Genomic DNA, 27,095 nt, shown 5'->3' with positions numbered 1-27,095 from the left:
ACAAACGTCACTCACGCGCGCGCGCGCACACACACACACACGGACACACAGAGTCACACGCGCGAACGCAAGAATCTGAAACTCCGATCACTCATCAACCATTTTAATATCACAGAACGTCGGATGGAGAAATCGGGATGGAGATTACGTTTTGTATGCTTATGGGGCGAGGGGGAAAGGATGGAGGGCAGCACTAAAAAACTCAGCTATGCTTTGAGGAGAAAAAACAACAAGGAAAAATCAAATGCTAGCGAAGATGTCTTTGAGAAGACGAGGGAATAGCACTTTTGAAAGAGAAATTCTGAATTTATTGCAGTCCCCATTTGTAAGGGCTGAGTACCAAATACAAGAAATGCACGAGAAGCAACAGTTACAACAATAAGCCCAACAACAACAACAGCAACCATCACCACCACCACAACAATACCAACCCCAGTAGCAACAACAACAACAACTATAACAATAAGTCTAACAACAAAAAGCCTACAACAAGCAAAACAACCACAACAAAAAACAAAGCATCATTAACAACAAAATTGAAAACAAATACAAGAAGAAGAAGAATTTACAAACATCCACCCAACCAAACAACAACATCATAAGCAATAGCAGCCACATTCACAACAACAAAAAAGACGATAACAACATCCACCTTAACAACCCAACAACAACCAAACAACAACCCAACAACAACAAAAACAATATCTAACCCAAGAAGCAAAAAAAATCAACAACAACAACAACGACAACAACAAACAAACAACAAAGCAAACAATAAGCCATACAACAACGTATAAGTACGAGGGGGGTGGGGTGGGTTACAGATGGTGGTCCAGGGGGCGAAGCCCCTTGGTGGGGGTTGCAAGGGGGCGAAGCCCCCTTAAAGCTGAACGTTTTTTGATGTTTCTGGAGGGAAAGGAAGCCTCTCCTTGAACGAAAAAGGTAAATTCGACAGCAATTAAGCTGTGCAGGCAATGAAGAAGAATTGAGATTGTAAGGATTCATACTTTTTTTTTGGAGGGGGTGAGAGGTGCGATTTCTCATCGGATTTAATGATGATACAGATGCCACCCCCCTCCCCCCCCCTAGTCCGGCCCTGTGAAGTATGCTGGCACAAAAAAGGACACGCTATGTGTGTTCAAAATACTTTTCGAAGGCACAGTTTGAATTGTGGATTAATACCGCATTTCGCATTCGAAAGTCCAGTCAAGCGCATATAGGTAATAAATAAACTATGGTATGTACAAGCACACTTTGGGAAATGATAGCACTGCACCATGTAAACTTAGTAAACAAGTAGGTCTGTTAGAAACTAAAAATATGAGTTCTTGGTTTTGACCATCTCAAATCTCCAAAAAGGCCAAATTGACCCAACTTTGCCAAAGTGACCTCACTGTTTTGCTGTTGACGTAATGGTGACTCGTATGACGGGTGTAAGGAACTGTCCATGGTCAAGAGACTCTGCACGGAAACCGTCGGAAGTGCGAGGGCGTGGAGACTCATCGTCTTCATCGTCGTATTTGTCGTCATCATCGTTGCTTGAATCGTCGTGGTTATTGCTGACCTTTGTGGGAGCCAAGGATTTTGACATGAGGGGTTCCAAGGTTTCGGCTTCTCTGAAGTTGCGCCTATGAACTGAAACATTCAACAACAAAAAGTACACATGTGACAGCAGGTATTTCTTTCATAAAGTAAACGGTTTGGGCGACGAATAGTTACTTGAAAATCCGATAATGTTTAAACTTGATGTTTAAAAATACTTATTTCTTGATTTAAAATTGTCCAAATCAGTCGCGAAAAAGAGATAAAACGTTACTTTTGTGGTCTTTCGACCTTAAACATGCAAACACGTATATGCAAACACAGACACAGACACAGACGTAGTCACAGACAGACAGACAGACAGACAGACACACAGACACAGACACAGACACAGACACACACACACACACACACACACACACACACACACATTTACACACACACACGCACACACACACACATACACACACACACACACACACACTCACACACACACACACACACGCACATACACACTCTTTGTCTGTCTGTGTGTTTGTCTGCCGGTTTCTCTGTATTTGTCTCTCTGACAGTCCTCTCTCTCCCTCTTTTCCTCTCCTAGGCCCTAGATGAAACAACCACCAAACTGCACACAGAAAAACTAGAGAGGAAATTATAACAAAGACAAGAAAGGAAGAAAGCAGAAGAAAAAGAAGAAAACAAAGAGAGAAAAAAACACAAACAATAGACTCACTCGTTTCAGAACCCAGCTGCCTCACAAGGAAGTATTTGTGCTTCTTGGCTGTTTCATTCTCCTCCCTGTTGGTCAGAGCTTTGGGAGAAGACAGAGGCCCGACATAGGCCACGCTCCCTGGCCCGCCTCCATACTGAGCCTCGCTCTCCGCAGACAATCGCGGGTCGTGTCTTGAAACATTCCGCCAGGTGTCACTATTGAAGGGATCTTGGAGAGAAGACTCCAGACGAGGAGAGCTCACGGAAGATCTCGGGCTGGAGTCTCGGCGCAACGAGATCTGCTGGTCTTGGTAAAACCGGGCCCCTTGAGCGGTGTTTGGGGGGACGGGAGGCGCTTTCGGGATGCCTAGACTCGACAAATTGACACTGACACGATTGTAGTTGCTGTTAGAAGACAGGTTTTTAGCCTCTGGTCTGTCAATCACTGTCAAGTTGTTTTCAGTGTCTGTGGAGCTCCGCCCCCTATCACCCGAGCCGAGGCTTTCTCCCTTTATGCCCCGCCTCTTTAACACTGGCCTGCCCATCACGTTGAGGCGAACGTCCGGGCTTGGCACGGGGTGCAGATACTGACGCATACTGTCGTAACACTGGCCGCTAGTCCCGCCGTTTCCATGGAGAGAGTTGCCCAAAGGGTGCCTCTGCGAGTTCAGCAAAGGCAGCTTGTGCAGAAGCGCGTCTCTGGATTTGCTGGAAGCAGCGACAACGTCTACAGTACCTATGTCTTTTTGGAGTTTCGCCAAAGACCTTCCGCTAAGGGAAATCCCGCACCTTGCTTCTTTCAGGTATAAAATACACTCTTTGTAGTTGCTCGGGTTATGGGAATTCCCGTTGCTGTTACCACCGACACCCCCATCCGCGTCTTGATTCTGTGAGCGGTTGTTGATAAGAACGTGTGGACGAAGGTTCTGACGTCCCTCGGACAAGACTTCTGATCTGTCCGTGGCTTTGCTGTATCTGCTTGTCGCGCGAATGTCTCCTTCCACTGCAGCGGTTCTTTCTTCTGTGCTGTTCTGACTTTCTGTGTGACGTTTCAGCAAGTGATACGTAGCCGATGACGCGTTCAGCTTACGCTCCGTCACAGAATGAATGACGTCACTCTCACCAAACCGAAACATGGTGGTCATGTAGCGAACGACGTTCGTGTCCACGCAAGGGGGCGGGGCTTTGGCAATGGGAAGGAAGCGCGGGATTGGCTGGTTGCCGTTGCAGGTGACCCACGATTGGTGGAGCAGATCCGTGATTGACAGGCGACGGCTCTCTTGTACCTCCAGAAGTCCCGACAGCAACTGTTGCAGACCTTGGGACAGAAGCAAAAATGTACGTTACTGAAAGATTTTAAGTTATGATCTTGTTGATAACACGGTTCACCGGCCTGCCATAGAATGTATTCTCGTTGAACAATTAGACACACACACACACACACACACACACATACACACAAATACACGCATGCACACACACGCGCACGCACATTCACAACACACACACATTCACAACACACACACACACACACACACACACACAATCACACACACACACACACACACACACACACACACACACACACACACACACACACACACACACACACAAAGTTATTTTGGATGCTTTAATGTAGTATCTTCTGCCTATTTCTTAATTTTTAAACGCCCACTCCGCCTAATTGTCTCAGATCCGGTCAGGCTTTTACGCGAGATAAAACCATCACTTCACTTGGTTACATACCAAAAATGAACAGCCTGGGTGATCTGTATGCACGGTGGTAATTTTTATAAACAACTAATTTCGTAAAAGGCACTGGTGCCTTTATCGGGGGGGGGGGGGGGGGAGTTTAGTTCAACAACAAAATTCCAACTCACCACAGCACGCACTCAGGGTGTTTATTTTTGGTAGGCCTATATCTCCAAGTGGAGAGCAGGTCTTACTCTATTTTAAAGCCTGTCTATATCTGAGACGGTGACACACACTTTTTTCACAAGGCGGAAGACGTCTGATTTGTCTTACTTGGTGACAAGAAGGTGGGAAGGACGACCCCTTTCAAGATCAAGGCGTGAAGCAGGGGCAGATTGGTCGGGGGATCCGGCACGAAAGGGAGACGACCCACGACCGTGGCGTACAGACACACTCCCCTGTGGATACAGAGAAGTGACACAATGGCCGTGGCCATTAAAATGCCAATGATGTTAGTTGAATCAACTGAATTTGGAGGAGAAAATATGTTATAAGAAAAAAAAACTATCATCATCATCATCATCATCATGATCATCGTCATCGTCGTCGTCGTCGTCGTCGGCGTCGTCGGCATCAGCGTCAGCGTCGTTATCGGCGTGAACGTCATCGTCGTCGCCACCGACATCTCTGATGTCGTCATCATTATCAGAATCGTTGTCATCATCATCATCATCATCATCATCATCATCATCATCATCATCATCATCATCATCATCATCATCATCATCATTGGATATTTTAATGCTTTTTGTGTGTAAATATCGGAGAAGATATTGCCAACCGGTAAGTCCCAACCAGGCATTGTGATTGCATTCGACAAATGTTTTAATATGGGTTAGATTAACGCACATGCAACGCTACCGTACTCTTAACTTGAACGGTCAGTTGTCGCGACAAATTAAGTGACCAGCTTCTATGGAATGTACTCTTCTTTGCTTTTTATGTATTAAATGGATAGGCCACAACCGAATGAACCACCACCTTTTCACCAAGTTCAGAATTGGCCAGTCAGACCAGTGCCCTTGTCAATCAGGCAGCATGACAACGGAACACCTGCTGCAGACTTGCCCACTACACGATGGCCTCAGGAGCCAGATCTGGGCGAAGGCGACCACGGTGCAAGGGAAGCTCTATAGCAGTCTGGACGACCTACAGCGCACGGCAACATTTGCGCGGAGAACCGGCGTTTCCATCTAATAAGTGATCGACAAGAAGAAGAAGAAGATGTATTAAATAAAAGGTGAATGTAAAGGTAGTTCCATAACCATTTTGGTCGTAGGGGAGCGAGATGCTAGAGATCTAAACTACTATCGGGTCAGCTTTGTGAGGGTGGTACCCACTCCTCTCCCTCGCTGCCTTTGCCTTTCCCGGCCCTAAATAGGGTCAGGTACCCATTTCCAGCTGGGTAGACTGGAGAGCGCTCGGGAAAATCGGGTACTTAATGCCGGAATTCAAAACATTTAGCACAGCAACTGCCTGCGTTGACTTACAAGCTCCAGAGGTCGACGGCCGTTCCGTAACGTCTGTTGCCAAAGATCTCTGGGGCTGCGTACAACGGGGATCCGCACTGGGTATGTAGCGTCGTCTCTCGCTGACACAAGGCGCTCAGTCCGAAGTCTGCCAGGAAAAGAAGAATGCGTTTCGCTTTGTTTTGATTTTTTTTATTTATTACATTTTAGTATCGCGACAAATATACAATATTTGACATTCAGAATCCGTACTCAAGCATAGACTACTATTAGCGAATCCATCGAAAATACCGATTTCCGGCACATGAAATATTTGAGGTCGTTTGAGAGTGAACATAATTATTTGAGCTTCAAGTCTTTGACAGATGCAGACACAGATCGACTGAGGGAGAGACATAGAGGCACAAGATTTTCATCCCACAGTTACTGTTCAAAAGAAGGACAGATACACAGACACAGACACATAGACACACAAACACACACACACACACACACACACACACACACACACACACATACAACCACAGACAGACAGACAGACAGACAGACAGAGTACCAAGTACAACAAATGCATGAGAAGCAACAGTTACAACAATGACAGCCACACACACATACACACACACACACACACACACACACACACACACACACACACACACACACACACACACACACACACACACACACACACACACATGTACACACTAATACGCAGGCTAACCATTTTTCAAACTACACATCCAAGTTCAAGTGCAGGAAACAGTCAGGAGGGGATCGAGAGCAACAGACAAGAAGGCTAACTCAACAACCTACCTACGATTTTGACGTCCCAGTTTTTGTTGAGAAGGAAATTGTCCAGCTTCAGGTCCCTACGACAAAGAGAAAAATTTTGATTCACATTACAAACGATAATTACACACACACACACACACACGCACGCACGCACGTACACACGAACGCGCACACACACACACACACACACACACACACGAACGCACGCACACACACACATGTATGTGTGTGTGTGTGTGTGTGTGTGTGTGTGTGTGTGTGTGAGTGTGTGCACGTGCGCGTGTGTATGGGTGCGTTCGTGCGTACGTGCGTGTGTCGATTTGCTTGCGTGCGTTCATGCGCACATGCGTGCTTATCTCCATGCTTACGCCTGTAAGTTTGCCTGTGTGTATGTTTGTCGGCATGTATGCTGTACCTGTGCACGATGCCAGAGCGGTGCAGATGGTCCACCGCAGACACGATCTGTCGGAAAAAGTGACGGCTCTCCTGCTCCTCCAGGCACCGCCTGTGTGTCACACAGCAAAAAACTTTAAAGGCACAGTACTTCCCGTGTATACGACTCTGCATACCGTCCAAGGACTGGCCAGACTTCGATACGGAATAACAAGTCGCGTAAGGCGAAAATACAACATTTAGTCAAGCTCAGTCGAACTCACAGAATGAAACTGAACGTATTGCATTTTTGACTCACATGCGAAGCAAAAGTGAGTCTATGTACTCACCCGAGTCGTCCGTCCGTCCGTCCGTCCGGAAAACTTTAACGTTGGATATTTCTTGGACACTATTCAGTCTATCAGTACCAAATTTGGCAAGATGGTGTATGATGACAAGGCCCCAAAAAACATACATAGCATCTTGACCTTGCTTCAGGGTCAAGGTCGCAGGGGCCATAAATGTTGCCTAAAAAACAGCTATTTTTCACATTTTTCACATTTTCTCTGAAGTTTTTGAGATTGAATACCTCACCTATATATGATATATAGGGCAAAGTAAGCCCCATCTTTTGATACCAGTTTGGTTTACCTTGCTTCAAGGTCAAGGTCACAGGAGCTCTTCAAAGTTGGATTGTATACATATTTTGAAGTGACCTTGACCCTGAACTATGGAAGATAACTGTTTCAAACTTAAAAATTATGTGGGGCACATGTTATGCTTTCATCATGAGACACATTTGGTCACATATGATCAAGGTCAAGGTCACTTTGACCCTTATGAAATGTGACCAAAATAAGGTAGTGAACCACTAAAAGTGACCATATCTCATGGTAGAAAGAGCCAATAAGCACCATTGTACTTCCTATGTCTTGAATTAACAGCTTTGTGTTGCATGACCTTAGATGACCTTGACCTTGGGTCAAGGTCACATGTATTTTGGTAGGAAAAATGTGTAAAGCATGTGAGTCGTATGGGCTTTGCCCTTCTTGTTTCCCGCAAGACCGTACACTCGTAGCATCGTCTGTCCACCGCTCGTGGCAAAGGCAGTGAAATTAACAATTCAGAAAAGCGCGGTAGCGGTTGCGCTGAGGAGGATAGCACGCTTTTCTATATCTCTATTATATTCTTTTTAACTCTCTGAACGTGTTTTTAATCCAAACATATCATATCTATATGTTTTTGGAATCAGGAACGGACAAGGAATAAGATGAAATTGTTTCTAAATCGATTTCGGAAATTTAATTTTAATCATAATTTTTATATTTTTTAATTTTTAGAGCTTGTTTTAATCCGAATATAACATATTTATATGTTTTTGGAATCAGAAAATGATGAAGAATACGATAAACGTAATTTTGGATCGTTTAAAAAAAAATTAATTACAATTTTCAGATTTGTAATGACCAAAGTCTTAAGCCTCCAAGCTGAAATGCAATACCAAAGTCCGGCCTTTGTCGAAGATTGCTTGGCCAAAATTTCAATCAATTTGATTGAAAAATGAGGGTGTGACAGTGCCGCCTCAACTTTTACAAAATGCCGGATATGACGTCATCAAAGACATTTATCGAAAAAATGAAAAAAACGTCTGGGGATATCATACCCAGGAACTCTCATGAAAAATTTCATAAAGATCGGTCCAGTAGTTTACTCTGAATCGCTCTACACACACACACACACACACACACATACACACACACACACACACATACACCACGACCCTCGTCTCGATTCCCCCCTCTATGTTAAAACATTAAGTAAAAACTTGACTAAATGTAAAAATAGTAAAGCAAGACAAAAACCGAAACCCCATGGGAAGTCCCCCCCCCCCCCCCCTCATCCCCGGCTCCCGTCCCAAATCAAGCCAATGATTAAATACGTTGAGAAAAATAGAAACAAGTCGCGTAAGGCGAAAATACAATATTTAGTCAAGTAGCTGTCGAACTCACAGAATGAAACTGAACGCAATGCCATTTTTCAGCAAGACCGTAGACTCGTAGCATCGTCAGTCCACCGCTCATGGCAAAGGCAGTGAAATTGACAAGAAGAGCGGGGTAGCAGTTGCGCTAAGAAGGATAGCACGCTTTTCTGTACCTCTCTTTGTTTTAACTTTCTGAGCGTGTTTTTAATCCAAACATATCATATCTATATGTTTTTGGAATCAGGAACCGACAAGGAATAAGATGAAAGTGTTTTTAAATTGATTTGGACAATTTAATTTTGATAATAATTTTTATATATTTAATTTTCAGAGCTTGTTTTTAATCCGAATATAACATATTTATATGTTTTTGGAATCAGCAAATGATGGAGAATAAGATAAACGTAAATTTGGATCGTTTTGAAAATTTTTTTTTTTTTTTACAATTTTCAGATTTTTAATGACCAAAGTCATTAATTAATTTTTAAGCCACCAAGCTGAAATGCAATACCGAACCCCGGGCTTCGTCGAAGATTACTTGACCAAAATTTCAACCAATTTGGTTGAAAAATGAGGGCGTGACAGTGCCGCCTCAACTTTCACGAAAAGCCGGATATGACGTCATCAAAGACATTTATCAAAAAAATGAAAAAAACGTTCGGGGATTTCATACCCAGGAACTCTCATGTCAAATTTCATAAAGATCGGTCCAGTAGTTTAGTCTGAATCGCTCTACACACACACACACACACACAGACAGACGCACATACACCACGACCCTCGTTTCGATTCCCCCTCGATGTTAAAATATTTAGTCAAAACTTGACTAAATATAAAAAGAAAAGAGGGTATGACTAAAATAAGGGAGTGGAGGGAAATAACTGTAAGAGAGTAAAGACAATGTGCAATGGTAGGATGTGGTTCCATCTAGATTTAGGGGAAGGGCCCCTAATATGGACCGGCTCCCAATATGGACCACCTCTTGTTTTAATATAGACCAGTGAGATTTGTTTCTGTATTTCAATTTTGCTGAATGTCTTTCAAAGCTAATTCGCTCTAATTGGGCCCTACGGTTGACTAAAGAGAGAACAACAAACAAGCACAAAATTAAACTTCTTCGCAGGAAAAGAAGCTAGTTATCGGATAGTGCAGGCTACTGATAGCCAGACAGTGGTGGCAATTGAATTTGTTGTAAGCATCGTGCACAAAATAGAAGCTAGTTATCAGCATAAAACACAAAGTGTGGTCCATATTCTGTAGCCAGACAGTGGTAGCAATTGGATTTGTTGTAAGCATCATGCACAACAAAAAGAAGCTAGTTAGACCAAACAAAAATATATGTTGGTTCAGGGTAACGTGACCAAAAAAGATAGGGTCGGTAGGTCGGCTTTTTTATTATATTATTAATTATTTCTTTATTTTTTTTAAAGATTTAGTCGAATTTAAAGGAGGTTACTTCCCTTAGTCTCGGTATGGTTCGCAAAATGTGCCAAAAGTTGATTTTGTTTTGAGAAATGAAAAAAAAGTGTCAGGGTCAGCGGGAAAAAATAGGGTCGGTCGGGTTACCCTAAACCTACATATGTAAGTTTCACGCCCCCACGGCAAAGCCATTATAGGTGCATAAGCCAACATATATTTTTGTTTGGCCTTATCGGCATGAAACAAAGTGGTCCACATTCGGAGTCCTTCCCCGGCTGCACCTTTCAGTGAGGTAGTTGAGCAGATTGCCATTGTCGGCCAGTTCAAAGACCAGGTAGTAGCTGTTGGGTGTCTCCATGGCTTCGAAGAGACACACGATGTTCGGGTGACACACGTGTTGTAACAGTAACGCCTCGCGCCGGAAGTTACGTCTTGCTACGTCACGCCGAATGATGACGCGCTTTAACACAATCTTCACCGCCACCTGGGTATGAATGAGACATGTGTGCATTATAATTTTTTTTTTTTTACAAGAAAAGAACTTCTTTTAGTTTCAAATACACATGTACACACATCTCTCTCTCTCTTTCTCTCTCTCTCAAGCACTCATACAGAAAGATTGACAAACATATGGACAGACTGACAGACAGACAGACAGACAGACAGACAAACAGACACACACAGACACACACACAGACACAATCAGTTAACAAAAGCAAAGTGTTCGTAATTTATCGTTGACAAAACAGAAAGAATTGTTTGAGACAGAAAAAAAAATTGCCCTCCCCGGCGGGGAATTGAACCCCGGTCTCCCGCGTGACAGGCGGGGATACTGACCACTATACTACCGAGGAGCCATGAGAATGATATAGGGAGCTTTTTATAACTAAATTACTCACACTGCACAGTTTGCACTTTCCTCTTAGGTTTCTAACGGTTGTTCTTGATCTTTTCTTATAAACTTACAACCAGGTTCGGGGCAATCCCCATGCAGAAAAGCGTACGTGTCATTGACACTTTCGGAGGGGTTGTTTGAAACACATTTGGGAGAGAACATAAAAGTTGGACCAGTTCACCTGCAGACCAGCCACTTTGTGGAATGATCATAGGCCTATAATAATTATGAACGTAGGGGAAAGGCTCCTAATATGGACCACCTCCTGTTCTGACAAACTAACGGCGCTAGAGCGCTCAAAACAATTTCATTCGCTTTATTCACCCTCTCTGGATGAGTTGCACATGTCAAAACAGTTGCAGAAACACAAACCTCAAAACCGTTAGGCTTTTTCGCTTTTTTTTCACTTTTGGCAGCGTTCACTCTAAAGTTTATCTGTAGCGGTGATCATAATTATGGTTGTGTTCGTGGGAATGACGCTATACACTCTAAATTCCATGGACACATTATATGTCATTATGTGCTCACAATGTGTCTTAAAGTTAACAAGGCAAGACAAAGAATATATTTCAGGAAACCCCATGGGGGTACATGAAAAAAAAAATGAAAGAAAAATAAAGAAACGCAAACTGTTTCAACATACACATGAGCTTATTCCGGTGAAAAGAACAAGATTTCTTAACTCAAAAATAGAAATTCACGGAGTATGAACATTGGAACACTCTGTGTTTTTGTATATGTGTCACAATTCCGTTCACGTCGCACTGTGTTCAAAGCTGGTTACCGTAAACGTGTTCAAAAGTGGAACACTTCGACTCAGAGCGTATCTTTTAGAAACAGAAGCGTCTTAAATGAACAGACCTTATGAATAGGACAACTGGGAAAACAAGGTCTTAACAAGTCGCGTAAGGCGAAATAACAACATTTAGTCAAGCTGTCGAACTCACAGAATGAAACTGAACGCACTGCTTTTTTCACCAAGACCGCATACTCGTAGTTTCGTCAGTCCACCGCTCGTGGCAAAGGCAGTGAAATCGACAAGTCATGCAGAATAGTGCGGTAGTGGTCGCGCTAACACGCTTTTCTGTATGTCTATTCTTTTTAGCTTACTGAGTTTGTTTTTAATCCAAACATATCATATCTATATGTTTTTGGAATCAGGGACCGACAAGGAATAAGATGAAATTGTTTTTAAATCGATTTCGGAAAATTAATTTTAATCATAATTTTCATATTTTTAATTTTCAGAGCTTGTTTGTAATCTAAATATAACATATGTATATGTTTTTGGAATCAGAAAATAATGAAGAATAAGATGAAATTATTTTTGGATCGTTTAATAAAAGAATAGTTTTAATTACAAGATTCCGATTTTTAATGACCAAACTCATTCATTAGTTTTTAAGCCACCATGCTGAAATGCAATACCAAAGTCCTGCCTTTGTCGAACATTGCTTGGCCAAAATGTCAATCAATTTGATTGAAAAATGAGGGTGTGACAGTGCCGCCTCAACTTTTACTAAAAGCCGGATATGACGTCATCAAAGTTATTTATAAAAAAAATGAAAAAAAAATCATCTCGAGATATCATACCCAGGAACTCTCATGTCAAATTTCATAAAGATCGGTCCAGTATTTTAGTCTGAATCGCTCTCTACACACACACACGCACAGACACACACAGACACAGACACACATACACCACGACCCTCGTCTCGATTCCCCCTCTATGTTAAAACATTTAGTCAAAACTTGACTAAATGTAAAAAGGGGAAGATCTTAAATTGAGGAGGTCTTAAAGGTGGGTTCCATTGTAGTGTATTTTAGGCCCATTGTAGTGTATTTTAGGCCCATTGTAGTGTATTTTAGGCCCAGTGTAGTGTATTTTAGGCCCAGTGTAGTGTATTTTAGGCCCAGTGTAGTGTATTTTAGGCCCAGTGTAGTGTATTTTTAGGCCCATTGCAGTGTATTTTAGGCCTATTGTAGTGTATTTTAGGCCCATTGTAGTGTATTTTAGGCCCATTGTAGTGTATTTTAGGCCCATTGTAGTGTATTTTAGGCCCATTGTAGTGTATTTTAGGCCCAGTGTAGTGTATTTTAGGCCCAGTGTAGTGTATTTTAGGCCCATTGTAGTGTATTTTAGGCCCAGTGTAGTGTATTTTAGGCCCATTGTAGTGTATTTTAGGCCCATTGTAGTGTATTTTAGGCCTATTGTAGTGTATTTTAGGCCCATTGTAGTGTATTTTAGGCCCATTGTAGTGTATTTTAGGCCCATTGTAGTGTATTTTAGGCCCAGAACGTCTTTGCTGGTGGGTTTGTTTTAGCTTCTGGGATCAATAACCCAATGCTATAAGGTTTGGTCTCGGTTTAGCTGGATAACAAATAGTAGTAGCTGTGCAGTTAGTGGGTTAAAGTATGCGTAGAGTGGATTTCTTTCCCAAACAAGCTCGTTTAAACTATTTGACGAGGCGGCAAACAAAGAAACAGTGATCGAGTAGAAGGATAACGATCCGGGTTGGATAGTCGATCCAACTCGTGCATACCGGAATCTCTAGCTAGTGTTTTTCGCAGTTGTTGTTTTACTGTGAATTGTTCGAGGACTTATCTTTGCAAAGGGAAAATGAAACGAGTGATGTGATTGATTATGTCTTGATTGGATTTTGATACGTTTTGTCATTTTGAATTTTGAATAAAGAGCAGTGTTTGTGCGTGCGTTTGTGCGTGTGTATGTGTGTGTGTGTGTGCGTGTGCGTGTGCGTGCGTGCGTGCGTGCGTGTGTGTGTGTGTGTGTGTGTGTGTGTGTGTGTGTGTGTCCGCCCGCACAAGTGCGGGACTGCAAGTGTAATGGTATGAGTGCGCCTTGAGTCGCCTTGTGGTGAGATATGTGCGCGTTATAAATTCTCGTATTATTATTATTATTATTATTATGTTATTATTATTATTATTATGACTGCACGCGCAGGCGCACGTTCAAATGAGCTGGCGCTCCAGGACGCGTGCTTGTATGTGATCTTTATGTGGCGACCACAGGAGCTTGTATCCAACCACCAGTTGATAATTATTTACTCCTGCATGCTTATCATTTACTGCTGCATGCTTACCCTTACTACTACTACTACTTAGTAAATAGTAGTAGTAGACTGTATGGAATAAGGAGTAAATATATGGAATAAGGAGTAAATAATGATCGACCGGCGATTGGATACAAGCTCCTGTGGTGGCGACGTACACAGCGTGTAATACAGATGGAAGGGGAAAAAAAGAACGATTTTGAAAAAAGACAAAATCAGACTGGATAAGGAGGGAGGGGGAAGATGTATGGAAAGGAGGAGGGGGGCTAGTGGGGTGTTAGGGTACGGGGGGGGGGGGGGGGGGGGGGGGTTAGATGCACGCCTTTAACGTTCTCGAAATAACTTCCTATACGACCCAGGGATTCAAATCGCTGGAGCTTAATTCCACCAAGAATATTGATTATGTAATAGCTACGCCATTTGATACCCCTTACAATTATCATGGTAGCACCATTTATTGACCTCAAGCCTCCTCGATCTTTGTGACAAGCTGATTGACTGTCTGCACGCAAACATTTTTTGTTGATATATTACGCAAGTTTGGCTTAGATGCAGTCAATATTAGTTCATTTTCTCGTTTTAGTTATCATATTTTTTTATATATACTTTTTTTTTACTAAAATGCAGTCTTTGTAAAGTATTCAAAATACCAACCGACCAAAGAACCAAGCAATCGTTCAAACAAACAAATTAACACACGAACAGAGAACTAAAATCGACGATTATTCGGTTATTAAAACAACTGTTCGTGCACAATACTTGTTTGTGTGTGTTTTTGTGTCAGTGTGTGTGTGTGTGAGTGTGTGTGTGTGTGTGTGTGTGTGTGTGAGCGCGCGCGTGTGTTTGTGTGTGTGCGTGCGTGCGTGCGTGCGTGCGTGTGTGTGTGTGTGTGTGTGTGTGTGAGTGAGTGTGTGTTTGTGTGTGTGTGTGCGTGTGTGTGTGTGTGTGCGCGCGCGCGCGTGCGTGTGTGTGTGTGCGTGTTAGCGTGTGTGTCCGCTTCTGTATAACCCCAAACTACTCTATTTGTTAACTTGCCCGTCAAGAAAACAAAGGTGAAATATTCAGTGCACCAAGACGACTTTTCACAGTTGATTGCGCAGCGTTGATAATGAGACTCCGGCTATCAGGTGAATAATTGGTGAGTGCGCAGTCTTCATTGGCGCGATAGATATACTCTAGTCACGCAAGACACGCAGTCTAATTTTCTTGTCTGGTGCAAATGTTAACAAGTCATTTGAAGGTAATGAAACAGCTTGCAGACACTGCGAACAAGGCCACGAAGGAAGAGGAGGCTGAGGACAAAGTCATTAAAACAGTATGACAAAACCAAATAACAGCAATAGAGCAGGCTTATGTGGCACAGTTTTAAATGGCATACACAAAGACACACGAACAAAGACCTTCTCAGGAGCACAGATAGACAGGCAGATACAGATGTCCACACACACACACACACACACACACACACACACACACACACACACACACACGCAAGCACACACACACGCACGCACACATACACACGCACGCACGCACGTACACGCACACACACACACACACACGCACGCACGCACGCACGCACGCACGCACGTACACGCACAAACACACACTCACGTACACACACGCACGCACGCACGCACGCACACAAACGCACACACACACACACACGCACGCACACACACACACACACACACACACACACACACACACACACACACACACACACACATACACCCCCCAACACACGACCACACACATGTATGTTTTTAAGCTTTCTGAGACATTTCGGTATGACTGCTAGCTAACCAGGTTGACTGTGCAGTATAATTACAGCAAGATTTATTTGATTTTGTAAAAACGGTGACCTATTCAGGAATATATCAGCCAGTAAGCTGCCTGTCATGTCAAAGGTTTTTGGACAGTTTGCAAAACCTCACCAGGCACTTGATGTCGAGTCTGATAACGAGATATGATGACACCGAGTCAACAGAAAGTCAACAAGGTTTTTTTTTTTCGCCGCAATTTTTTTATATTTTTTTTTACAGGTGTAGCCTATTTGACTGAGGCTTTATCGCTTTTAAAGTGATATTGCTCTCTTATTTAAAGATGTAATAGATGCGTTTCACAATTGTCAGGGTGTAGTTAGTAAGACGAAGCGAAAAGGAGCATTGTGCATGAAGAATGTACAAAATGTAAAGAGTACCAAACAAAATGGGACATTTAAACACTAACTTAGAGGTACTCAGGTGTGCGGTTTATATCATTAAAAACCGGGCCAAACTCCTTAACGACTCCTATAGCTTTAGGGACAATTAAGACCGTTTTCTTTCTGAGAGAAATTCAAGTTTTACGCCCTCACGGCAAAGCCTTTAGGGGCATGTTCCCGGGTTTTAACCCGACTTTAGATGAGATACACAAGTGTATGCGTGTTTAGGTGGTATCAGCCATCTGCACTTATGGCAGAATGACCGAGGTCTTTTACGTGCCACTGTGGTGACACGGGGGTGGGAGATAGATACCGTCTCTGGGTCTGCACATAAGGTTGACCTGTGTCCGTCCCGGCCCGGATTCGAACCAGCGACCTTTCGATCACAAGTCCAGTGCTCTACCACCTGAGCTACCCGGTCCGTTCTCCCAATACTTTAGTCATTACGTCATTGTGCTATCAAATGCGACACTACGTGAACATTTTATCGTTGAAATTGTGATTTTTCGTGTGAATTTTTTTTCAAGATTCGAAGACATTGGTGGACGGATATGTCAACTCTGTCTGAGTCGTAATGTATATTGTACATTAATTTACTATTTAGTGCTTACGAACAACAGCAAATAACACAAAACCAAAACAAATCAAAAGAAAGAAAAAAAGAAGTTGACACTAAAAAAATGAAATAGAATAAAAGGCAAATAAAACAAAATAAAATAAAATAAAAGTAAAATAAAATAAAATAAAATAGAATAAAATAAAATACATTTTCATTTAATATCTCAAAGCACCCTTCAAACCACCAGATGGTCTTCCCTTTAAAAACCATACTTGTTTTCAACGAGTTACAACAATTCATTGCAAATAACATTTGAAAGAGGATTGTAAGATTTTGCAGGATCCATTTTCGCAAAAGCTAAATGGCAATTTAATTCCAACAACGTGACTTGTTGAAGTCCGCTGCTCTCCAACTAACGTTATGACGTGCGCTTGTTGAGCACTGATATAAATTCCCCTTACGAAGATTGCGTGTTGGTCTCAACGACTTTGCATTCTACCTTGAGGATTTCTTTCCCTTCACAATATTTGGGGTTCTTGATAAAATATAAATTGCAGTAAAGCACTCAGTGTCTTGTGCACGTGTTATACGTTTGGGGTACACGTCACCAGTTCTTCCCAACACTTTTCATAGTACTTATCATAATTAGCGTTATAAATCAGCGGTGTACTTTGTGATTGTTGTAATAATCACCGTGGTCTCTATTTGCTATGTCGTTTTGGCCAATCTGTTTGGTTTCATAGTCTTGGCAAAAGTGTTAACCTGTAAATTGTAATCGGGTTGAATTATATTGATAAGTCTGCAGTATTCCTTGTACTTCTCTCAAAATGATCCCGTAGTCATTTTTCAGATTGAACAGTGGCGCTGTAAGCCTAGTCATGGTGGAAATGGTTATTCTGTAGTTTTTACACCCCCGGTATAGGGGTGTGTATAGGTTTCGCTCGATGTGTTTGTTTGTTTGTTTGGGTGTGTGTTTGTGTTCGCATATAGATCTCAAGAATGAACGGACCGATCGTCACCAAACTTTGTGAACAGGTTCTATACATTCCGGAGACGGTCCTTACAAAAATTGGGACCAGTCAAACACACGGTTAGGGAGTTATTGGTGGATTAAGATTCTACAAGGACTTATAGCCGGACATATTAATGGTCAAAGGGAAATAACCTTCTCAGTTGGTGGCAGTGAGAATGGTTATTTCCCTTGGACCAACGGGGGTGTTTTTCCTACCTGGGAGGAATTTCTTGTTGTTGTTGTTTTGTTATCATAACTCGTGCTAATGACATAGATCACTGCAATCTTGTCGCTGGCATTCTGTCATAGCTTTAAGTAACAATAAAGAAATAATACAGACCGTTAAAGATACATTACAGTTAGATTTGTGTGTGTGCTAAATATACGATACGTATTCGAGACTGCGAATTTGATGCAGTGAAAAACAAAAGGAAAGAAAGAAAATCAAGATAGAAATTCATTATACACAGAATGCACCATGGCTGTGGATTTGTTGTATGTGTCAAAGTGGAATTCAGGATGCTGTTATTATCACATGTGAAATTACGAAACCAGTACAACATGCACCTTTTATATCTTCTACAGGTTTATCGTGCTTTACATGCACGGAAACACAAACAATATATGTATGATAGTACATGCTATCTTACATATTGTATGTGTATGTGTGTGTGTGTGTGTGTGTGTGTGTGTGTGTGTGTGTGTGTGTGTGTGTGTGTGTATGTGAGAGAGAGAGAGAGAGAGAGTGTGTGTGTGTGTGTGTGTGTGTGAGAGTGTGTGTGTGTGTGTGTGTGTGTGTGTGTGTGTGAGTGTGTGTGTGTGTGTGTGTGTTACAATCTGGATTTCACGCACACAGACAGACAGACACACAGACAGACACAGACACAGACAGACAGACAGACAGACACACAGACAGACAGACACACACACACACACACACACACACACACACACACACACACACACACACACACACACACACACACATACACACACACCTAAAACCTCCACCTTCCGCCGCAATCACTCTGGAAGTGCACCATACCACGTACTGCTCAATACTATCATTCATCAATAAATCCCTCTGCCAATCCTCTGATCTGATTGAAGTTTTAGCTTCAAAAAGAGTTCTAAAGCGGCCGCACAATGCTCAGACTGGTTTTCATCCCCATTCAGTTAAACAGATACAAATCGAAATTGTATCTACTCTCTATTCATGACTTCAGCGACAACAATAAAAAAAATAAAAAAATCAGTAACAAATTGCGTTATATCTGGCCTTATTCGCATCCAATTCTGCATGCGCGAATGGGGAACTAAACTTGCTCCTTGCAAAAACATAACTGCATGCTGAAAAGCTGGCAAAAGGTTAAACTAAGGGAAAAGAAAACCTGAAAGTCAGAAGATCACCCATTCTTTGCCAAAATCATAACAAAGGTAGGCGATAGGAACGTGTCATTTTGACAAAACAAAACGTTACGTTCACTCATCTTCGTTCTTTTAAGCAGACGTACAGACGAACATTTATAATACAGAAAATATCTGACAAACTGTCCAGAATCTCGCTCGGAAGAGACAAGCGAGACAATCATTTATAGATATTAATAAATATAAAGTTATATTAATAAAGATAAACCCATTCATTGTGTTTGAAGAGGTACCGGGTGCTCGATTGAAACAAGGTACACACAAAATCTCAACATAACCTTATACTTATATGTGTTTGAAATCGAAACATTTCAAGCTTTCCTGCTGCTAACGTTAAAGAAGACCGAACTATCAAACACGCGACCTGCCTTCAAGGCAATATCAAATTAACTTTATAAATATATGTACATGGACAACTTCTAGCTGCCTTTGTTTGACTGACTGGAAAGTCCATACTAAATACATCGAATTTCTGAAAGACACTTTCGTGCACACGACTGAGAGAGATTACAGATATTCTCTTGGACGAAGAAACTGCATTCACAGGGAGATTAGAAGGGATTAACGATGATATATTGCTTTCTCTGCTCAGGCACAATGTCACAGTAAAGGCAACATAAACACTTTCTCTTGCAACGACGAATGTGACTGAGTACAACAATAGGGCAGGTTCGCTTTCACTGATAGCATGCCGGATAGGTGCCACTGATCTTTCTGTCTCTGCCCGTCTGTCTGTCTTTCTATCTGTCTGTCTATCTGTCTGTGTGTGTGTGTGTGTGTGTGTGTGTGTGTGTGTGTGTGGGCCTCTTTCTTTCTAATTCTCTCTCTCTGGGGGTCTCTGTTTTTGTCTGTCTGTCTGTCTTTCTGTCTGTCTGTCTCTATTTCTCTGGCTATTTTTTTTTTATCTCTGTTTGTCTGCCGGTTTGTCTCTGTCTTTCTCTGTCTCTCTCGCTGTCGACTTAACACAACACGTGCGACACCATGTTTCCCGTAAAGCATTACTGAACTTCCAGGATTTAAAGTTGAGCTGAGCTTCCATATTGCGCGGTCGGAGGGTTTGTTTTGAACTCACGATTTCCCCATTGCAAAATTAGTCCCTCTCTCTCTCTCACACCCCCCCCCCCCCCGCCCCTCTCCGTCTCTCTCTCTCTCTCTCTCTCTCTCTCTCTCTCTCTCTCTCTCTCTCTCTCTCTCTTTCTCTCTCTCTCTCTCTCTCTCGCAGTTTCACGTTGTCTGCAACACAAAATAACACATCTAGAATCTTTTGATCTGATATGTGCTAGACACTTAATACATTCGGTAGCTTCGCCTTTGCAATGGTTTAGGATACACTAATTCCAGTCTTGAACTTGGGTGAACCAGGATGTTTTCACACTTTTTCAGACTTTATATTCACACCTCTGTTTCGAATCGTAGCGCTGCCAAAGGGATGAAATTTGCTTGTGATATGCGCTGTTTTGAAATGTTGACCCCCCCCCCCCCGCCCCCCTAAAGTGTCATTCACTTGTAAGCGGGTGTAAAGTTATTGATACTTTCTTTCTTTCTTTATTTGGTGTTTAACGTCGTTTTCAACCACGAAGGTTATATCGCGACGGGGAAAGGGGGGAGATGGGATAGAGCCACTTGTCAATTGTTTCTTGTTCACAAAAGCACTAATCAAAAATTTGCTCCAGGGGCTTGCAACGTAGTACAATGTATTACCTTACTGGGAGAATGCAAGTTTCCAGTACAAAGGACTTAACATTTCTTACATACTGCTTGACTAAAATCTTTACAAAAATTGACTATATTCTATACAAGAAACACTTAACAAGGGTAAAAAGAGAAACAGAATCCGTTAGTCGCCTCTTACGACATGCTGGGGAGCATCGGGTAAATTCTTCCCCCTAACCCGCGGGGGGTAAGTTATTGATAAAATGAGATCATACCAAACAAGAATGGAGAAGAAATGGATGGACGGCAACAAGGAAGAAAAGTAGGACAAATAAAAGAAAGCTTACATGGTTAGAATATAGACAGAAAGTAAAACAAAGAGACAGACAGACAATTACATGGCGTAAATGTGAATGTTCAACAATATCAGACCTTCCATTTTCACGCGTCATCCAAAAACAACAGACAGATTAACAGGCAAAAACCTCCTTCACCACGCATTAAACACATTATAAACTCACCTTTTCTTTGGATATGGTGTGCGTTCCAATGCGCACCTTGGCGAATGATCCTTCTCCCAGACAGGGCCCCAACACATACTGTCCCACTTTCTTCCGACGCTCCGGGTCCGCTTCCCTTGGGTCACGCGACATTGTCACAACTAATGACGTCAGAGACCTCAGTGACGTCACAGAAGACAAACTACCACAGACCAGCGGTAGGAAAAAGTTTTGAATCGCAGGATGATCATGAAAGTTTCAGTTGAGTACTTCATTTCCAGGATTCACAACAGTTAGAAGCGACTACCCTGAATTACAGACCTGATCGAGTGACGTCACAGAAGGCAACGGCAGGAAAATGTTGAGGATCGAAGAATGATCATCAAAGTCATCAAAGTCTGAATTCAATAGTCTATTGTTTTATGATACGCAACAGTTACCTGCGCGAAACCACGGGGCCACATTCTACCAAACCACTTCACTGTGGTTAATACTGACCTCCAATGTTGATGGAATGTCATAAATCACAGATACGGTAGCGATTCAACTTTGAAAGATAATCTCCTTCCGACAAACACCCAGTGGCTTGATCAATATCATCACTGATACATGATAAAAAGAAAGGAAGAACAACCATCAGATGTGTGAACGTTTCTCTATTTTCTACACGATTGGTGTCCGCTTGTGCAGAACTCTTCGGTTTGCTTCGATGACAATCGATCAACACACATAATGTCGATAGATTGGAGCGAGAGGGCATTCGTTGAAGCGTACAGCACAGCTGTTGATCCCACGTAAGATAAAACAGTTGGACGATTCGGATGATTTTTTTTTGAAGATGAATCCTACCACCATAATTGGATACGTCAACTTCGCAGGACGGGATTGCCTTTTCAACGCCACAGCTCCTGTGATAATTGTCTGCTTTGCCTGAAACATCAAGGAAAAACAATCAAGTCGTTGTCTCGAAAACAACCTTACATGTGATTATGCAGATTGCTATTCCGTTGCAAATAAAATACTTATGAACACTGAGAGAAAAAAAGGGCGTACGTACAAATGCAATCACAGTCAGACAGACAGACAGACAGACAGACAGACAGACATACAGACATTGAGACGGACATTGAGACAGACATTGAGACAGACATTCGGACAGACAGGAAGACAGACAAACAGACAGATAAACAAACGGACAGACCAATCTCTAGTGCCCTAAACCAGACAGACAGACAGACAGACAGACAGACAGACAGACAGACAGACACACACAAACACACACACACACATACACACACACACACACATACACACACACACACACAGTGACACACACACACACGCACACACATATATACTTACACACATACACATACATACATACACACGCACATGCGCAAGGTTGCCATGTTCTCATTCACACACGCACACACTTAATCGCACAAAATAAGAAAGAAAACATAACGAAGAAAGAAACAAGGAAAGAAAGAATGGACGGAACAAAGACAGAAAGAAGTATAAAAGACAGAATAGGAGTATGAAAGAAAGTTACGACAAATAAGACACAGAATAGGTATAAAAGATCTCGTAAGATTACAAAAGAAAACCACCACATCTACACAATGCAATCACAACCACTCTAAGCTCATTAAAAAGTAACTCTAACCTTCAATAAATGACAAAGAAAGAATCACAACACAACTTAAAAAACCTAGAACCTAAACAGATAGTATCTTCATACAATCAGTCCCAAACACATAACAAGGTCAAAGGAAACGGTGTGGCCCCGTAACGGTGTGAACTAACGGGCTTTAGCAGCCTTTGACCCGAGCCCTATCTGTCAAACCAAGATATAAAACAACTCTTAAAAAGTGTTCCGCTCCTTCTTTTATCTCTGACACTTAAAACAAGCATGTGGCACTACTAGAAAACGGTCTGGTAACACAACTGTTTGTAGTTCTATTTCTCACTGTCCGTGTCTCTTTAATTTCTGTCAGGGACATACAGAGATATATACAGTGATCCTTGATCGAAACACTTTACTTTTGCTTTTGTCCTTATCTTATAAATAACACTGCTTAGAGCATACGTAATTCTATCTCTTACAGCTGTACAATGACAAGAGAGCATACAAACATGTAATATGGCGTCATTGTCCCTATCTCTTTTCCGGCTTTCACAATCACACAGTAAACTGTCATCACAACACTTGACTCTCACGTGCTTTGCACACAAACAAAACTGCTCACATCATAATTATGTAACTCACAAACCCTTGCTCTTTTTTGTATATAATTTTTTTTATATCTAATTTCATGCAACAATTCTTTTTTTTAAAATTCTTTATAGGCATATGAGATTAGTCCTTCTTTTAAGGCGAAGGCCAGATGAACAAACTGAAATCGCTGCTTGTTCTTGTACCCTCGCCCAAAAAAAGTGTATCTATCTTAGAATCTCAAATCTTAGGTAAATTGATCTTACAGCTGAACAACAATAAGAAAGTAGAAATCTCATCCAACGACATTATAATGTCCGGATCTGTTTTCCTGCTTTTACATATACAATAAACCGTGATCACCACACCCCTACCTTTGCGGTGGTCCGTCAGACACACATTTTTAACACTGTACATAAGAAACGTATCTCACAACATCTCGTTAGTTTTATACATTATTCCATCTACTGGCCCTGGCGTTGGTTCTTCACACCCAAAATGGCACTGCTCATAACACGCATATTTCACAAAACCTAATTTTATTTCCTGCAACCACAGGATAGTAGGAAATACATTACTGTCCGTATCTCTTTCTCTGCTTTTACAAACACACAACTCATCGTGATCACAACACTCTGAACTCTCGTGATGGTCCTTCACACACAAACGACACTGCTCATAACACGCGCGTAACTCACAAATGCTGTATTGTACCTCACACTCATTCCTTCCGTTGGACAGCAAGACACTGACTACTTGTAAGGACGAAAGATTCCTTCAAGTTCTTTTTTTCCTTCACGGACAAAACACCTCCGTTCCTGAAAGAGCCGACACGCTTGCGCTGTCCAAATGAATGGCTGATTCTAGCGCAGATTGTCGAAGTATGAGTTTGTCTGTAGATTTATTCTTCCTCTCTTGTCAATGAACAAGCACACATGCTTTCAGTCGAGCAAAGAATACACTGCCGATAGTTTCATTCGTAAACAGGCGGCACAGTGTTTGCGGAAGGTATGGCATATGTATGGTCTCGGTTCTATGGACTATTACTATATTAGCTTTTGAGCAGTGCGTGCTCTCGTGGCATGTTCAAGAGAACAAGGAGGAAATGAAGATTTACGATTCTCTTCGCACGATACTGTGTGAAGTCGCCAACCTCGTAACTTCTTTCTGTGACTCTATTTCTCGTAAAGTTTTGCTTTGACTCTATGTTGACTATGCAATAACCCTATATAACCCTATATACTCGCGCGAATGTTTACAGCTGGCAATACGACAAATGATTTTTGATGTTGAACAGATCGAGTGGGAAGTGGAGAGATCTTCGGTTCTGAACCTGATCGCTGTAACCAGAAGGAATGTACCTTTAATTTAAAATTAATTTTCAATTGAACACAGGTGGACATCGAGTTTCCAGGTTTTTTTTTTAGACTCTATTTTATTCTGATTATTTAGGATTAATAACTTCTCATATTTAATTTTTTATTTGTTTCATGTCATTAAATTTTTTTTTATCTTAGCTCATGTTATAGTTAACTCTAAGTGTGTGTGACATTCCCAAATCTAACATTGGAATAACAATGACATAGACCCTGGACAGTCCGGCATCGCACTTTCTGTGAAGTGTTTGGTGAAGAAATCCAACGTGATGTTATTTGCTTATTTTCTGAGACACCCAAGAACAGAAGCGCTCCATAAACCGCACAATGCTGCTCCGCCTGGCGTCTGGCATTATGGGGTTAGTGCTAGGACTGGTTGGTCCGGTGTCAGAATAATGTGACTGGGTGAGACATGAAGCCTGTGCTGCGACTTCTGTCTTGTGTGTGGCGCACGTTATATGTCAAAGCAGCACCGCCCTGATATGGCCCTTCGTGGTCGGCTGGGCGTTAAGCAAACAAACAAACAAACAAACAAACAAACAAAAACCGCACAATACACAATACGCACTTCACCTCTAAATAAACAATCGTTTTCATTCTTCTTGCTGGGCAGTTCAAATAGTTCGTTCATTGAAAGATCTCAGCTTAATCACACAAAGACATCTCTCTCTCTCTCTGTCAGCCAATTTTGCTTTCAACGGAAAACACAACAGCTTCTCTCTATCTTTCTGTCAGTTATTTTAATTTCAACCGTAAACACGACTTCTCTCTCTCTCTCTCTCTCTCTCTCTCTCTCTCTCTCTCTCTCTCTCTCACTCTCTCTCTCTTTCTCACTCTCTCTCTCTCTCTCTCTCTCTCTCTCTCTCTCTCTCTCTCTCTCTCTCTCTCTCTCTCTCTCTCTCTCTCTCTCTCTCTCTCTCTCTTACTTTAGATGATTGGTTCCAACATTTTAAGAATGTATTAGAGAAGGACACACATGTAGCTATAGTGGACGTCGTTGATGGTGCTGTGGATGAAAATGCTGATGTTAATGATGAAGGAAATGATGAGGATGTTGTTGAACATGTATTAGATAGACCGATTTCGAAAGAAGAGGTCACTCTTGCAATTAGAAAGCTGAAGAACGGAAAGTCTGCTGGTCCCGATGGGCTGATTGGTGAGTTATTCAAGCATTCGGGTGAGGCTGTGGTGATGTTTTTGGTAAGGTTGTTTAATGTCTTGTTTGATAGTGGTTTTTACCCGGACAACTGGAAGGAATCAATAATCTTGCCTCTGTTTAAGAAAGGTCAGATAAATGACACCAATAACTACAGGGGAATATCACTGTGTGATGTCAGCAGTAAATTATACAGCTCCATAATTAATAATAGATTACAGGAATGGATTATCATAAATGACATTACTGGTGAACATCAAGCTGGATTTAAAAAAGATCATTCAACAGTTGACCATATCTTTACACTCGTGGCGGCCATTCAGAAACAGTTTACAAATAACAGAAAATTATATGTAGCATTTGTTGACTTTAAGAAGGCATTCGATTCGATTTCTAGGAAACTTCTGTGGCCTGTACTTATGAAAAACGGTATTAGAGGAAAATTGCATCGTTGTGTGAAAAGCATGTATTTGGATGTGAAAGCTAAAATAAGATGTGGCGCTAAATTTACTGATGTAATCAATTGTACATATGGGGTAAAACAAGGTGATGTATGTATCCCTGTGTTGTTTTCGTTATTCATTAATGAATTAGCTTTGGAAGTAATGGAAAATGGAAAACATGGTGTGACATTTGATTTTGTTGAATTTTTCATATTGCTTTTTGCTAATGACATTGTATTGCTCTCCACAACTGTTGTTGGCCTGCAAAGACAGCTGAATAATTTGTACAATGCAGCTTCTCGATTGGAGTTGAAAGTTAATATGAACAAAACTAATATTATTGTTTTCCGTAAAGGAGGATATTTAGCTAGTTGTGAAAAATGGAATTATGGTGCAGATAGAGTTGTTGTTGTTAACGCTTATAAGTATCTAGGAATATGTTTTTCCACGAGACTCAGTTTTAATGTTTCCTGTCAAGATTTGGTGAGTAGGGGTAAACGGGCAGTGTTTGGTATACTTCGTGTGTTGCACAAGTTAGAGAGT

General features: G+C 41.7%; 1 protein-coding gene, 1 long non-coding RNA gene and 1 other non-coding gene across 3 annotated transcripts; all 3 read right to left on the bottom strand.

Annotated features, from left to right (window-relative positions):
- Window positions 1-87: 87 nt before the first annotated feature.
- LOC138962172 (uncharacterized) lies at window positions 88-24,566 on the bottom strand. The gene is made up of 9 exons (XM_070333897.1): window positions 23,952-24,566; window positions 21,384-22,292; window positions 10,320-10,522; window positions 6,682-6,771; window positions 6,288-6,343; window positions 5,496-5,622; window positions 4,279-4,403; window positions 2,276-3,571; window positions 88-1,635 (listed from the first exon to the last, which is right to left on the bottom strand). Exons 2-9 carry the CDS (start codon window positions 21,513-21,515, stop codon window positions 1,391-1,393), a joined length of 2,274 nt encoding a protein of 757 aa, XP_070189998.1. The 5' UTR covers window positions 21,516-22,292; window positions 23,952-24,566; the 3' UTR covers window positions 88-1,390.
- On the bottom strand, window positions 7,475-7,688 carry LOC138962173 (uncharacterized). The gene is made up of 2 exons (XR_011454425.1): window positions 7,615-7,688; window positions 7,475-7,582 (listed from the first exon to the last, which is right to left on the bottom strand). It is a non-coding gene; the product is annotated as an uncharacterized lncRNA (long non-coding RNA).
- Window positions 10,821-10,892, bottom strand: Trnad-guc (transfer RNA aspartic acid (anticodon GUC)). Its single transcript has one exon. It is a non-coding gene; the product is annotated as a tRNA-Asp (tRNA).
- Window positions 24,567-27,095: the final 2,529 nt, after the last annotated feature.

Source organism: Littorina saxatilis, linkage group LG3 (genome assembly GCF_037325665.1).
Source record: "Littorina saxatilis isolate snail1 linkage group LG3, US_GU_Lsax_2.0, whole genome shotgun sequence".
NCBI lineage: Eukaryota > Metazoa > Mollusca > Gastropoda > Littorinimorpha > Littorinidae > Littorina > Littorina saxatilis.
This window is presented reverse-complemented; position numbering and strand designations above follow the sequence as displayed.